This window comes from Carya illinoinensis, chromosome 9, assembly GCF_018687715.1.
Source record: "Carya illinoinensis cultivar Pawnee chromosome 9, C.illinoinensisPawnee_v1, whole genome shotgun sequence".
Taxonomy (NCBI): Eukaryota; Viridiplantae; Streptophyta; class Magnoliopsida; order Fagales; family Juglandaceae; genus Carya; species Carya illinoinensis.
In genome coordinates, this window is record NC_056760.1 from 36108254 (window position 1) to 36123068 (window position 14815).

The window sequence follows — 14815 nt, forward strand, 5'->3', positions numbered from 1 at the left end:
TCAAGCAATAATTTTTCTAATCGCTCTCTCTGTTTCTTAACAAATTAAATAATATCAGTAAAATTTAATCAATTTAATTGAACACTTATTCATTTATGATCCAACGTATAGCATAGTTATTAGAAATTTAAATAATTTTTAAAAGTTACAGAATTTTAAAAGTAAAAAACACTTGGCTTTAATTTATTCATGTCGTTCAGACGTATTAATATACTTTAAATTCGTTTAGAAAACAATAATTAAGAGCAATTCCCCAATTGGGACTGTCGACGTTGCCGTTATAATTAATACATGAATATATATATAGTCAACGAGTCGTCGCATGCATTAATATACACAAGTCTTGAGGGAAATTTCCAGGAAATTAATATATAAATGTATTGGCTTTCAAAGGCAATTTCCATGATCATTCATTCAATTATTTCACCGGCCTAGCTTCGGAATCTTTTCTTACCTATAAAAGCGTACGTCTATATATATTAGTCATCATGAACAAATATATATAGTACTAATAGGTCATTACTCATAAAAATGGCAGTCTCCTCCCTTTCCATTTCCAATATACCGATAGTAGCGTGGGCTATCTGGATCTTTTTATGCGGAAACTGTTTGGATAATGCACTTCATCAGCTTGTTAACGTTGCAGCAGCATCTGGATCAATATCTACCCTTCAACTTGAACAAGCCAAGGCTTTGCACGAGACTGGGTGGTGGCCGTCCAATACTAATTATTCAAGTGCTTGCGACTGGGATGATATTACTTGCAATGATGGAGGAAGCGTCACAAGCATCAATAGATCTTATCAAGGTTTGAGAGGTCAGTTGAAACTCAACTTCTCTTTCTTCCCAAATTTAGAAAGTCTTCATCTTCGTTCAAACAACCTTACTGGGCTCATCCCACTTGAGATAGGGATGCTGAAAAATCTGACCTTTTTAGACCTTTCTTATAACATGCTCGTCGGTCCAATCCCAACTACTCTGGTCCATTTAACTAATTTGAGAAGTTTATACCTTAGTTGGAATAAAATCAATGGATCCATTCCTCTCGAAATAGGGATGCTGAAAAATCTGACATTTTTATCCCTTTATTGGAACATGCTCGTCGGTCCAATCCCTACCACTCTAGTCCATTTAACTAATTTGAGATTTTTAGATCTTGCTCGGAATAAAATTAATGGATCCATTCCCCCCGAAATAGGAATGCTAAAAAATCTTACCCATTTATCCCTTTCATCGAATATGCTCGTCGGTCCAATCCCTTCCACAATTGGTCATTTAACTAATTTGGAATCTTTGAACCTTGGTGAAAATCAAATCCATGGATCCATTCCCCCCGAAATAGGGATGCTGAAAAATCTAACCCTTTTATCCATTTATTCGAACATGCTTGTCGGTCCAATCCCTACCACTCTGGTCCATTTAACTAATTTGAGAATTTTATACCTTGATCAAAATAAAATCAATGGATCAATTCCTCCTGAAATAGGGATGCTAAAAAATCTGTTAATTTTATCCCTTTATTCCAACATGCTCGTTGGTCCAATCCCTTTCACAGTTGGTCATTTAACTCATTTGGAATATTTAAACATTAGCTGGAATAAAATCAATGGATCAATTCCCCCCGAAATAGGGATGCTGAAAAATCTGTCCTCTTTATCCATTTATTCAAGCATGCTCATCGGTTCAATCCCTTCCGCAATTGGTCATTTAACTAATTTGAAATCTTTGATCCTTGGTAAAAGTCAAATTAATGGATCCATTCCCTCCGAAATAGGGATGCTAAAAAACTTGATCTATTTATCTCTTTATTCGAACATGCTCGTCGGTCCAATCCCTACCACTCTTAGCCATTTAACTAATTTGGACTATTTGGACCTTAGTCAAAATAAAATCAATGGATCCATTCCTCCCGAAATAGGGATGATGAAAAATTTAACCACTTTAGACCTTCATTCGAACATGCTCATTGGTCCAATCCCTTCCACAGTTGGTCATTTAACTAATTTGAGATATTTGGACCTTAGTTGGAATAAAATCAATGGATCAATTCCTCCTGAAATAAGGATGCTGAAAAATCTATCCTCTTTATCCCTTTATTCGAACATACTCGTCGGTCCAATCCCTTCCACAATTGGTCATTTAATCAATTTGAGATATTTAGACCTTGGGGCGAATAAAATCAATGGATCCATTCTTCCCGAAATAGGGATGCTGAAAAATCTGACCACTTTATACCTTTATTCGAACATGCTCATCGGTCCAATCCCTTCCACAATTGGTCATTTAACTAATTTGAAATATTTGGACCTTAGTCGGAATAAAATCAGTGGATCAATTCCTCCCGAAATAGGGATGCTAAACAATTTGACCTCTTTGTCCCTTGGTTCAAACATGCTTGTCGGTCCAATTCCAACCACTCTGGGTCATTTAACTAATTTGGAATCTTTGGACCTTAGTCGGAATAAAATCAATGGATCCATTCGTCCTGAAATAGGGATGCTAAATAATTTGACCTATGTTAACCTTTGCCATAACTTTATTAGTGGTGAAATACCTACTGCACTTGGGACCATTGGCAAAAGGGATTTATGTCGTCAATTCAAGATTTTCCCTCCACGTCACAAAAGCAAAAAATCAATCATAACCGAAATAGAAATTTTTGCTCCCATCACCACTTTCCTCGGGTTCCTGGTTATTGGGGGTATTCTCTTGTCTCGTTGTGTGTTCAAGAAAAATCAGATTGAGTCTAGGCAATCAAAGAATGGAAACATATTCTCGATATGGAATTATGATGGACATATTGCATATGAAGACATCATTGAAGCAACCGAAGATTTTGACATCAGATATTGCATTGGAACCGGTGGTTATGGTAGCGTTTACAAAGCAGAATTACCAAGCGGAAATGTGGTTGCCTTAAAGAAACTTCATCAGAGAGAGGTTGAGAATCCAGTTTTCTGTAAGAGTTTTATAAATGAGGTGAGGGTGTTAACAGAGATTCGACATCGAAATATTGTGAAGTTGCATGGGTTTTGTGTACATAAAAGATGCAGATTTTTAATTTATGAATACATGGAAAGGGGAAGCCTATTTTGTGTCCTAAGAAATGTTGATGAAGCTATGGAACTGGATTGGAGCAAGAGGGTAAACATCATCAAAGTCACAGCACACGCCTTATCTTACATGCATCATGAATGCATCCCAGCAATTGTTCATAGAGATATATCATCCAACAACATTTTGCTGAACTCCGAATTCCAAGGTTTTATCTCTGACTTTGGAACTGCTAAACTTCTTGATCCTGACTCATCCAATCAAACATTGGTTGTTGGCACTTATGGTTATATTGCCCCAGGTAAATTGTTAACTGGTTATTTCTACCACAACAATGTCATTGAAATTATTTAATTGAGAATATTGAATATAATTCTTTCATTAGTCATGAATCTAAACAAATTTAAAGTTTATTTTTCTTTACTGTTTTTTAAATTTAATCTTAAATTTTAAATTTAATTAGATCTTTTTGTTCTTCATTTAAATGTTTAGCATAATCGCATATATTATTTAATAATAATACATTTGGAGAGTGGATGATGAGACTATATAGGAATAGTTTGCAATTAGCAATAATGTAATAATATATATGGTAGTTTCCTATAATCAAAGTTTCATGATTTAACATTTTTTTTCAAATTTATAAATTCTTTAGATTCAAATTTATAACCTCTAAGCAAAAAAAATTAAAAAATAAATAGTTGACACTAGAACTCATTTTTGTGAACTTTGTTTATTTTTCACAACAATTATATAATAAAGTTGTCACGTCTTTGTAGTCTTTATCTTTAAAAGACTTATATTTTAAAAACTAAATATTAGATTTATTACTGTTCATTTAATAAGCTTGACTGAATTATATATTATTTAATTTTTATATAATAATATAATTGAAGTGATGACGTCACATTACAAATAGAAATAAGATATTTAAATAATATGCCGTTTTCATTTAATAATATTACTTCCTAAAAAAATAACAAATTTAATTAGATATATTCTTTTCAATTTATTAATCCAATCTATATTTATAGTAGAGTAGTTGAGAACTTGAGGGCGTGGCTTCATATGAGTAAAAATTTATCATTTGCAGGTTATATAGAGCATATAGTTTAAATAAAATTAATAAATAATAAATAATAAATATAGATATAAATTCCAATATTAATACGAGAAACCATGTTGAACAAATGGCTCAAAAAAATGCTACTGACCATTATTGTTTGTATGGAATCATGCACAATTGCAAACACTCATTTTAAAAGAAATTGACCGTATTTAGTTGATCTCATCGGTTTTTTTTTCTTTCTTTATAGAGTTTGCCTACACAATGACAGTTACTGAAAAATGTGATGTATATAGCTTTGGAGTGGTGGCGCTAGAAGTATTAATGGGAAGGCATCCAGGAGAACTCTTGTCCTCATTATCATCATCATCATCTCAAAACATGATGCTACATGAAATATTAGACCAACGCCTGCCACCTCCAAATTGTCTAATTGGACAGGATATTTTGCTCGTTGCTACAATAGCATTTGCATGCCTTCACACTCAGCCAAAGTCTCGGCCTACAATGAAATGTGTGTCACAAGAATTTTTCTCTCACAAAAAGCCAAATGTCATACCCTTGACTACGGTTTCACTCCTGCAATTGAGGAAACAAGCAACATATATGCTGGATTAGGATTTGCTTATTGTTAGGGTGTTTTGTGTGTTGTCAACGTGTCATTTACATTTCTCAATCTTTTTTCAAGAAAAATATTATTTGTAAGCATTCCAAATCACCTCATAAACCTGAAATACTCACTTTTCGAAGTTGGAATCGGCTGAAACAAAATGGGGTCGGTGTGTTTGTATGAGATAAGTGTGCAAATATAAAGTAGAAGTAAATTAAGTAAAATCTTATAGAGAATTTGAGCAGATTCATAATTTCTTCTTCAGGAACAATAAACTTTTCAAAATATCTTTGATATCAGGATCATCCCCAGCTTCTTTGTCCTACTAAAAAAGAAATAAACAAATTTTATATCTAGTTAGAGTAGTACCTAGCATAAAAGCTCAAAACTTTAAAGCCTTAAGTGGAGTTTTTTGATACTCCTCTTCGATTTTAATTGTATAATAAAATATATTTAGATAAGGTTACAAAAAGTGTAAAAATATACATGTTAACTTTTTTGTGCGTTAGGAAAAAAAGGAAACCATTGATCAATAACAAATATATGACAAAAGAGAAATGGGACAAGCTATGATGAGGAACTTAATTACCTTGTGAACATATGAGATATTAGTTTTGCCAGGACCTATAACTATAATTCCACCTTGCTGCCTGAGAAACAACAAACTTATTGAAAGCAAACAACTCATATTTGACAAACTTAGCCTAAATGGATAAAGATCACTAAAACTATTAATCCAACTATCTTATTGAAGGTAGGCCTTATAATTTATTCAATTCTATACTTTTTTTTTTTTTTTCAATTTACCCATTAGTGTAGAGTCAACTGTTGCCAAATTTCTTTGGTGGCTTCTCCAAGATCTTGTTTAAGCCACCAAGGGGATTTAGTTGTGATGGATTTAGGTTCTGTTGATAATGCTATTATGTCAAGTCAAGATGCAGGTTTTGTTGATAGTTGCTAGGTGTTGAAGAAAAGTACATAAGTGGATACTTTGATCTCATCATTAAAGAAAATGGACACAGTAGTTACAACAAGATGTTTTGCATACCAGCCACCTCTAGTCATGGCATCCTTTTCAAATGAAAGCTTCCAGTCTTGTCAATAGCCTTCCATGTATAACTGTATTATCTTGAGACCTACCTGCAGCGTCATAGAAACAACTAAACTAAGAATTCCTAGATGCAATCACAAAGTGCTAATTTTCGCAAATACCTTATGTAAGCCACAAGTACTAGTACCAAAAATGGATCTTCACATACTTTCGTAGTAAATGTAGTTGAAACCCCTGAGACAAATTGTAAAGCTTTATACAATGAGTGGGTCGGGTCGGCATAAACTTATGAAACAAACAAGTCTTATTAGTAGGCAGCAAAATTAAGACACATTACAATCTTTACTGTTGGGAAGTATAGACTCCACAAGATAAAATTGAAAAGATTTCTCTTTCATTCTTTTACGCTCCTGCTTTGATGAGTAGTAAGGTCTTTCCACAATGAAGGCTGATTTGCACCAACATGAATGACATTGTCATTGCTACCATCACCAAACCTTCACCATCACATCCTCATCATTATCACATTATTGTTGTTATCATCATCATCAATTGGCAATAGAAACAATCGTTCCATATCTACACTGATTTCTATAGCATAAAATTGAACAGATTTCTCCTTCATTCTTTTACACCCATGCTTTGATGAGTAGTAAAGTCTTTTCACAATACATGCTGCTTTGCAACAACAAGAATGACACCATTAATGCTGTCATCACCAAACCTTCACCATCTCATCCTTATCATTACAACATTATTGTGTTATTATCATCATCAATTACCAACAGAAACAATGGTTCCATATCCACACAGACCCCTTTATCATAGAGTAATTGAAATTTCAAGATATACGAACTGTAAGAACTTAAATATAAACAAGAAATTTCAAACAGAAAACAAAATAGGACTAGAATTGCACATGTAATTGACCCAGAGCCACCATCTAATCTCCATGTTTCCATTTTACTCCAGTGACAGTAAAACCAAAGTAGAACTAGATGTACGACTGCCGATACAATAGAATAGACATAGTGTACGAATTCTTCAAAAAACATACCTCTGAATTTTGTTTACTCAGTAAATGCTCTTGCTTGCATAAAATTACTGCTACCAATTACTTCAAAAGTTTATGTTATTTCCTTGACAAACAATTGGGACCAAGGGTGAGAAATGATTTCAGTGGAGCATAATGTTGTTAGTCACATATTTATCCTTAAAAAACACGTGAAGAGTGCCCTTGGTTTACTCATGAAACTTCCGTACATATTTATAATCACCCTTATTCCAAGGATGGCATACTGACACCCAAAAAATACACGAGCACCTTATTATTGTATACTTAATTAATCTATCAAGTCTTACTGAAGCAAATATCAGTAGTTTAATTAATCATCAGTACATACTTGATCAATACTACGAGGTCTAATTACAACCAAAGCCACATTTGATGTATCCATTATATCCTGTCAACATATCATATATATTAGTACTATGTTGACATCAATACTTCCCACTTATCATTTTAAACCAACAAAAATTAATGGGGAAGATGCCAATAAGTTATTGAGTATTTTCTACTCCTTAACAATCTTACATTGTTGTTAACATCATGGGGGAGCAAATACTTTGTTTCTTTTCGCAGGTAGAATTTATGTTATAACAAAATGAATGAACGCATGGCATCTATAGTCCATCCACACACTTAGCTTCTTGGTGGCAAGATAATCAACTCCTTTAAGGCAAAAGACACACCTACAAAATAAGAGATAAGTACCATACGCAAAATGAATGATCGGTGCACACTACTTAAGTGAAAATATTACCTCCATTAGCCTCTACTATCTCTTTTATGTTCATTGTGATAGAAATCTGCACATAATAATCATATATTTATATAATCTCTGACCCAAAATGGTGAGCGAATGCCACGACAGCGACAGCTTTCCTATCTATCCACAAATCAGAAATCGGGATCGCATTTCCATTCAAATCGAACACTTTCACTGTGTCTAGCACACTTGCCGTATCTTCACCCGCCACTGAAGTTTCAGCAACTATTGACATCCGCACATGTCATCATTCAAAATAATTACATTTGTTTGCCGAGAAAATGAGGAAATATAAACATCATGATACTCAAGATTTTCAGTGTAAAACGATGGAAATTAATAAAAGGACACATATTATTCTTTACTTTTTTTTCCCTCTTTTCTGTTTATAAAAACCAAAGATATATGATTATTACTAGAAATTTAAACAGACCTACCAAGACAACCCAATATTGTAGAAGTCATGAGGAGGGTTTGCCATAGTGAGAAATTGGTTGCATACTTGAGGTGTTTGGGAATCGTAGAAAGTTTGAGAGTGCAATTTGGTGATAGGCCAGGAAGCGCATGTGTTGAAGTAGGGTTGGTGATCCTGTTGGAGTAGAGATTATTGGTTGAAAGTGTGGTAGACAGAAGTCGCCCTGGATGGATGCTCGAAGGATAAGCAAAAACTCTGCCCAAGGACTCTGGTTGCTAAACTTTTTGGTTGGATATTGACCGTTGGTCGTAATTGTGGGAAATGAAGTTACACATCCCCATCACTAGTTCTAGCATGCTAACCCATCCCCATCACCATCAATACATGGGATGTCTAAAACGCCCAATGTATGGACTGGTCATTAAAACAAAGGGTTACGTATGTTAATATTTGAGTTGGGTTTAGATTTGGAAAATACATGACATTTTATTTGCAACAATAAGGAATTTGTCACAAAAACTTTTGGTAGTGAAAATTATATCACTGCAATTAATTTAGACAGAAAAAATCAATTTCAACATCTTTGGTATCTTTTACAGCAATATTATTTTGCCGCTAATAATATTGGATGATATTTAGCTATTTACGATGATTATTTAACTATTAACAGTAACTTTAAATCATGATAAAAAGTAGGGGTGCTACCCAACCCATACTGTGTGGGGTAGCCCCCTCCCCACACCCAACCCCCTGTATAGGGCCCCGCGGGGGGGGGGGGGGGGGGGGGGGGGGTTTCACCCCCACCCCTGCATCCTCGGGGTGGGGTACCCCGCCTCATATTCACATAAAAAGAAGACTACATTTTACTAAGTTTAAAAATTATTCCTAAGTCCAAAAGTGATCAAAAATACATTTTTAAACTTAATTTGTAAATTTAAATTTCATAAATATGACTAAATTTAAAAACTATGTAATTTTTAAATTTGTTAGTGCATACTTTATGTAAGTTGTAGTGTAGTAGTTTTTAAATTATGTAATTTTTAAATTTGCTAGTGCATACTTTATGAACAAGTCTAATAAATTGTAATATATATTTATATATACACAATTTGTAAAATATAAATATATATAATTTTATATATATTTATGTTTTTATATATATATATATAATATATAAGAGGGGCGAGGTTGGGCCCTCCCCGCCCCCGCTAGGGGGGCTAGATGCCGCCCCCCACCCTAGCCCATAAGGTTCTAGGTTGCTCGCCTCACCATGTGAGGGAGGGGCAAACAGGGGCAGGGTAGGGGGTGCGGGGCCCCCTTGCCCACCCCTAATAAAGGATCACAATTAAAAATGAGAATTGAAGGTAAGGTTTGAAATTAAAATCTAAAAGCATTCATATTCAGTTTTCTATAATTTTCTTTAAATTTTAGCTAGAAATCATACTTCTTATAAATTTCTCTTAAATTTTATTCATATCTAAAAAACTTCCTACATCCAATTTTATATTCTTTGTCTATTCTATTAAAATAATCTTTTACTATTAATATTTTGTTATTATTTCTACTATTTTATTTATACATTTTTAATTATTTCCTATAAAATATATACAAAAATTAATTTAGGTGATGAATAGTAACTTTCCAAATATAAGGAGTCACAGTTTACATCTTAAATATATACCTTAAAATAAAAAACTGGATAGAGTGCTTATTTTATTAAAAAGTTACGTTGATTTCTTAAAATTTAGAGATTTTAGAAATTGAAATTCTCCTCCCTCCCTCTTTTCCTGTCTTCTCTCTCCCCTAACCCACGCCATCCCGCTCCCTCCCCTATTACCTTTCTCGCCCTCGCTTGCGCCCAGCCACCAACCACCACGAGCCATCGTAACTAGAACCGCTGCACACCGCCTGCCAACCAACTCCCTCCTCTCCCTTGGCCCCTCACTCCCTCGACGTTGCCTATCTCATTCTCTTCCCGATTTCTACCCCTAACAACCCTTGCCACCACCAGCAACCAAACAGGCCACCATCATTCAACCTCTGTGAGCCATCGGTAACTCCTCTACTCTGCTCTCTCTCTCTCTCTCTCTCTCTCTCTCTCTCTCTCTCTCTCTCTCTCTCTCTCTCTCTCTCTCTCTCTCTCTCTCTCTCTCTCTCTCTCTCTCTCTCTCCCTCACGTTCTCCTCTACTTGCAGCACCTCTAGTTGCACAAAAAGTGCCAACCACCATACAGGGTGGCTCCTCCATGTCCAACCAAGATAGCAAAGGAAAAGCCACAGATTTATGATTATTTCCTCCACGCCATTGCAGTCACAAAGAGCCTCCATGACCCAAATAGCCCCTCCATCCCGCACGGTAGCAGCTATTTTTTTTGTCTCAAGCCTACGGGCAGCTTCACCATCAACAACCAACCGAGACATTCTCAGCCCCTAGATTTTTGGTATAACCCCTATGTCTCTATCTCTTAGATTAATTAGCACACTTTATTAAATTGTATTGAGCCATGAATGAAGCTTAGAAATCTTTATGATTGTGTTTGGGTTTGGTGCATAAACGATATGACATATTTATATATTGAATGTGCTGGTTTCAATGAACTAAGAAAAGTGATGTAAAGGTTGGGATAATGTGGAGCTCTATGATTGTGTTGGTTACTGTATGTTGAGTGAAGTGATAAATGGGTATGGTACATATGTAAGCTTGGTTGAGATTGTAGAAGTTGGGAAATTGTGAAGCATGATTATAGTATTGATTGAGACTTGTGAAGGTACGTGATTATTTGGCTTTGTGTACGTTGAGTTTAAATGGAAGATGAATTGAATATGCATGTTCTATTTATTGTTAATTGGCATATTGATTGAATATAATGATTGTGGGGGCTAGGATTGAAATGGAGTTGTAAGTGAAGCATAGAGATTGTGAAGTATGGGGTTGTGTTGGTTGTTCTATGCGGAGTTTAGTTGGACTTTGTATTGAGTATGTGTGTTGTATGTATTGTCAAGAGGCTTATATATTGAGTAAAGTATTTTAAGTGTTGGATGGACAGATTTTATGCATTTTGAAAGTAATATGAGGTTTATACGATCATAATTTGTGTAATGGGTTTAGTTTATCGGCGCATATTTATTTAGTTGAAGAGTTGGTAAGATTTTATTTAAATGCAATGGTTTATGAATTTGAATGTACATGAGAACCATGAAGTCCAAGAATTGGACAGATTTGATTATGTTGGGTGTTCTCTGCATGAAGAATGGATTGAGGTTAGGCTCAAGTGATAAATGAATAGTGTGTATATTGGTGTTTGTGGTATTCATTGGACAGATTTTTGCATAAATATGTCAGTTTGATCATTACTTTCATCAGTTTGATTTTCTTATAACTAGCCTGACTCCTTCCCCTTCACTACCCCCTTTTCTTAATTTTCTTATCTCATAATATCATTTTCAATATTAATTAAGTCTTCAAAACTCCTCTATTGACTTTATTCCTGTTTTGTCCTTCTCTCGATTTGCCTACAGGCGTTTCTCAAGTTGAGATATGAGATCACCAAGGTTGAATGTATCTTTGTGGTGGGGAACTCTGGCAAACATTTTGTGATAATTCTAGTTAAGTGTCTTGGATTACTCGTTTAATTCTAGCATGTTTATAGCTGATTTTAGGAAACCACACACATAAACACAAGTGCACATGTTCCACTTGATCATATCTGGAATAGATCAAAGGTGTTGGGTGTATGCCCTTGAAGCATTATGGGCTCTGGCACTGGCGGACCATGCTAAAAGTTGTGGTCTTACTCATGATAAATGTTGCTGTAACAAAATTTTTATTAAGTTCTTGTTCACCCATTTTGGTCAAAAAACCATTCATTGTCTAAGCTATCAGGCCAAACTCGAGTTTTAGGGATGCATTAATTGTTTTGGAGATGTATTAATTGTTAAATATGACATCATTGCATGTTTAGCACTAATGCATGTTTATAGATGCACAAGTAGTACATACAACGAATTTTGTGGTTTGGGATTGTATTTGGATTAATGACAGAGCTGCACATGTGTGCTTGTATTTTACAAAAGTTTTTTTTTTTTTTAATTTTTAAAGGACATTTTGCGGCGATATCCTTCCATCGCAAATATCTATTTCCCACAATACATATTGACGGTAATAATCTTTTCCGGCACAAATCAATCACCATAAATAATATTTCCTGCAAGAAAGATTGCCGCAATAAGCAATTATTTCCAAAATTTTTAAAAAATCTCCGAAACAACATTTTTTTGGAAACTTTTACAGCGGCTAGGTCTTGACTCATAAAATTTTCATGAAATATTTATTTGCTTCAATTTTCAAACTTTTTCTGGCAATTTTATGTTGTGACAAAAACTCATTTTTCTTGTACGTAAGATTTATCTACAAGAATATGGTTAAAGTTAAAATAAGAAATCAAATTTAACTCATTTTACTAATAAGCTATCCCATGCTTCTCCCCAACCACCGATTTGCTTAAAGCCAAAATGGTTGCTGCAAATCATTCAATGCATGTGCCTCAAAAGTGGCCTAGTCTGTGCGTGGGTGTCATGCACTGTTGCACAGCCACGCCTCTGATGGCGAACTTCGCCTTATCGACAGATTCAATATCTTCCTATCTGACCCACTCCACCCCAATAGCCCTTGCGCATGGTTCCCTCACATCGACATAGCCATGGTAAAACATTTCCTGTCACTGCCGATCTGGACCACTTATACCTATATAACTAGTTATGTCAGTGTTTTTCCTAAATGAAAGTCTCGAGGACAAGAATGTGAGACTTTGCATCAGAAAATCCAATGCAACGAAACATAGTGCCATACAAATTATAGATTCCTCCAATTGAATTGAAAAAAGTAGTCATTTAAGGCATCTCCCACTTGGTTTTTCCAAGAAAGATGGGGATGGGCATGAACCAAACTTTTGATCCCAAAGCCCTTTCTTAGTTTTCTTTAAGTGCTATGTTAGTAGTGATGGAGTAATTTAGGGACCCTACTCTTAATATATTTTACTTTCTTTTTTATCAAACGAAATGCTTGCTTGTTTAGACAAAAATGTAAAAAATGTTGAGGAAAAGGCTGAAAAGCAATTCAAGAAAAAGTAAAAGAAAGCATCAATACCTCCTGCTTGCTTGGAACAAAAGCTCGTAAACAAGTGATCAGAACTAAAAAGTAAAGAGTAAAGACTACCCGTTGACGAGTAAAGACTACCCCTTCACATCAACAAGTAAGAGGGGGAAATTTTGATTCCCTAGCTCTAGACCAAACAATACGTCGAGCAATATATATTAATATGTAAGCATGGGAGCTATATATAATTAATACATGAATATTAGTCAATGAGTCGTCGCATGCATCTTTTCTTATATATAAAAGTCTATGTCTGGATCAGTCGTCATGCACATATATAGTACTAATCGGTTATTACTCATAAAAATGGATTCATTCCCCATGAAATAGGGATGCTAAAAAACCTGACCAATTTATCCCTTACTTCGAACATGCTCGTCGGTTCCATCCTTACCAGTTTGGACCATTTAACTAATTTGAAATATTTAGGCCTTGGAATAAAATTAATGGATCCATTCCTTCCAAAATAGGGATGCTGAAAAATCTAACCTATTTAGATATTCATTCCAACATGCTTGTAGGTCCAATCCTTACCATCTTGAGTCATTTAACTAATTTAAAATATTTAGACCTTAATCAGAATAAAATCAATGGATCCATTCCCTCTTAATTAGGGATGCTAAAAAATCTAACCGATTTATACCTTACTTCAAACAGTCTCGTCGATCCAATCCTTCTCATCTGGGATAATTTAACTTATTTAGAATATTTAGACCTTAGTGTAAACTACTGAACTGGAAGCATTCCCTATCACGAGGATAACCTTTATTGGGTGAAATATGTTAACCTTAGTCATAACTTTATTAAAGCATTCCCTATCACAAGGATAACCTTTATGGGGTGAAATATGTTAACCTTAGTCATAACTTTATTAGTGGAGAAATACCCATTGCACTTGGGTGTGTTGTAGTAGCCCGTCTCTCGAGTTTGGATCTTAGCTACAATAATCATACGGGCCATATCCCCCTTCTCTCATTTATATCAAAGAAATTGACTTGTCACACAATTCTTTGAAGGGCCAAATTCTAGACGGTTTTGATGGGCATCATAAATCCCATACATTAACTAGCAATAGGGATTTATGCGGTCAGTTCAAGATTTTTCCTTCATGTCCCAAAAGAAAAAGTCAGTCACAACCAAAATAGAAATATTTTCTCTCATCACCACTTTCCTCGGATTCCTAGTTATTGGGGAATAGGGGGTATTCTCTTGTCTCATTGTATGTTGAAGGAAAATCAATTTGAGTAAAGAGAATCTAAGAATGGGAACTTATTCTCGATATGGAATTATGACGAACATATTGCATATGAAGACATTATTGAAGCAACCGAGGATTTTGACATCAGATATGCTAAGCCTTGCATTCCTGACTCCTCCAATCAGACATTGGTTGTCGGCACTTATGGTTATATTGTTTTAGGTAAATTGTTAATTGGTTATTTCTACCACAACAATGTCATTTAAATTATTTAATTAAGAATATTGAATACAATTATTCCATTAGTCATGTATCTAAACATTTTTCAAATTTATTTTTCTTCACTTTTTTTTTCCCCGTCAAATTTACAATTTATGAATCATTATCACCAATTAAGCTAAAAGGATATTAAGTTGATAAAACTAAAAAGACATGTAA

The 14815-nt window shown here is 34.6% G+C and overlaps 1 protein-coding gene across 1 annotated transcript; it reads left to right on the plus strand.

Moving 5' to 3' along the window:
* Positions 1–823: 823 nt before the first annotated feature.
* Positions 824–8312, plus strand: LOC122276196 (MDIS1-interacting receptor like kinase 2-like). The gene is made up of 2 exons (XM_043085765.1): positions 824–3355; positions 4371–8312. Exons 1-2 carry the CDS (start codon positions 913–915, stop codon positions 4736–4738), a joined length of 2811 nt encoding a protein of 936 aa, XP_042941699.1. The 5' UTR covers positions 824–912; the 3' UTR covers positions 4739–8312.
* The last annotated feature ends 6503 nt before the right edge of the window (positions 8313–14815 follow it).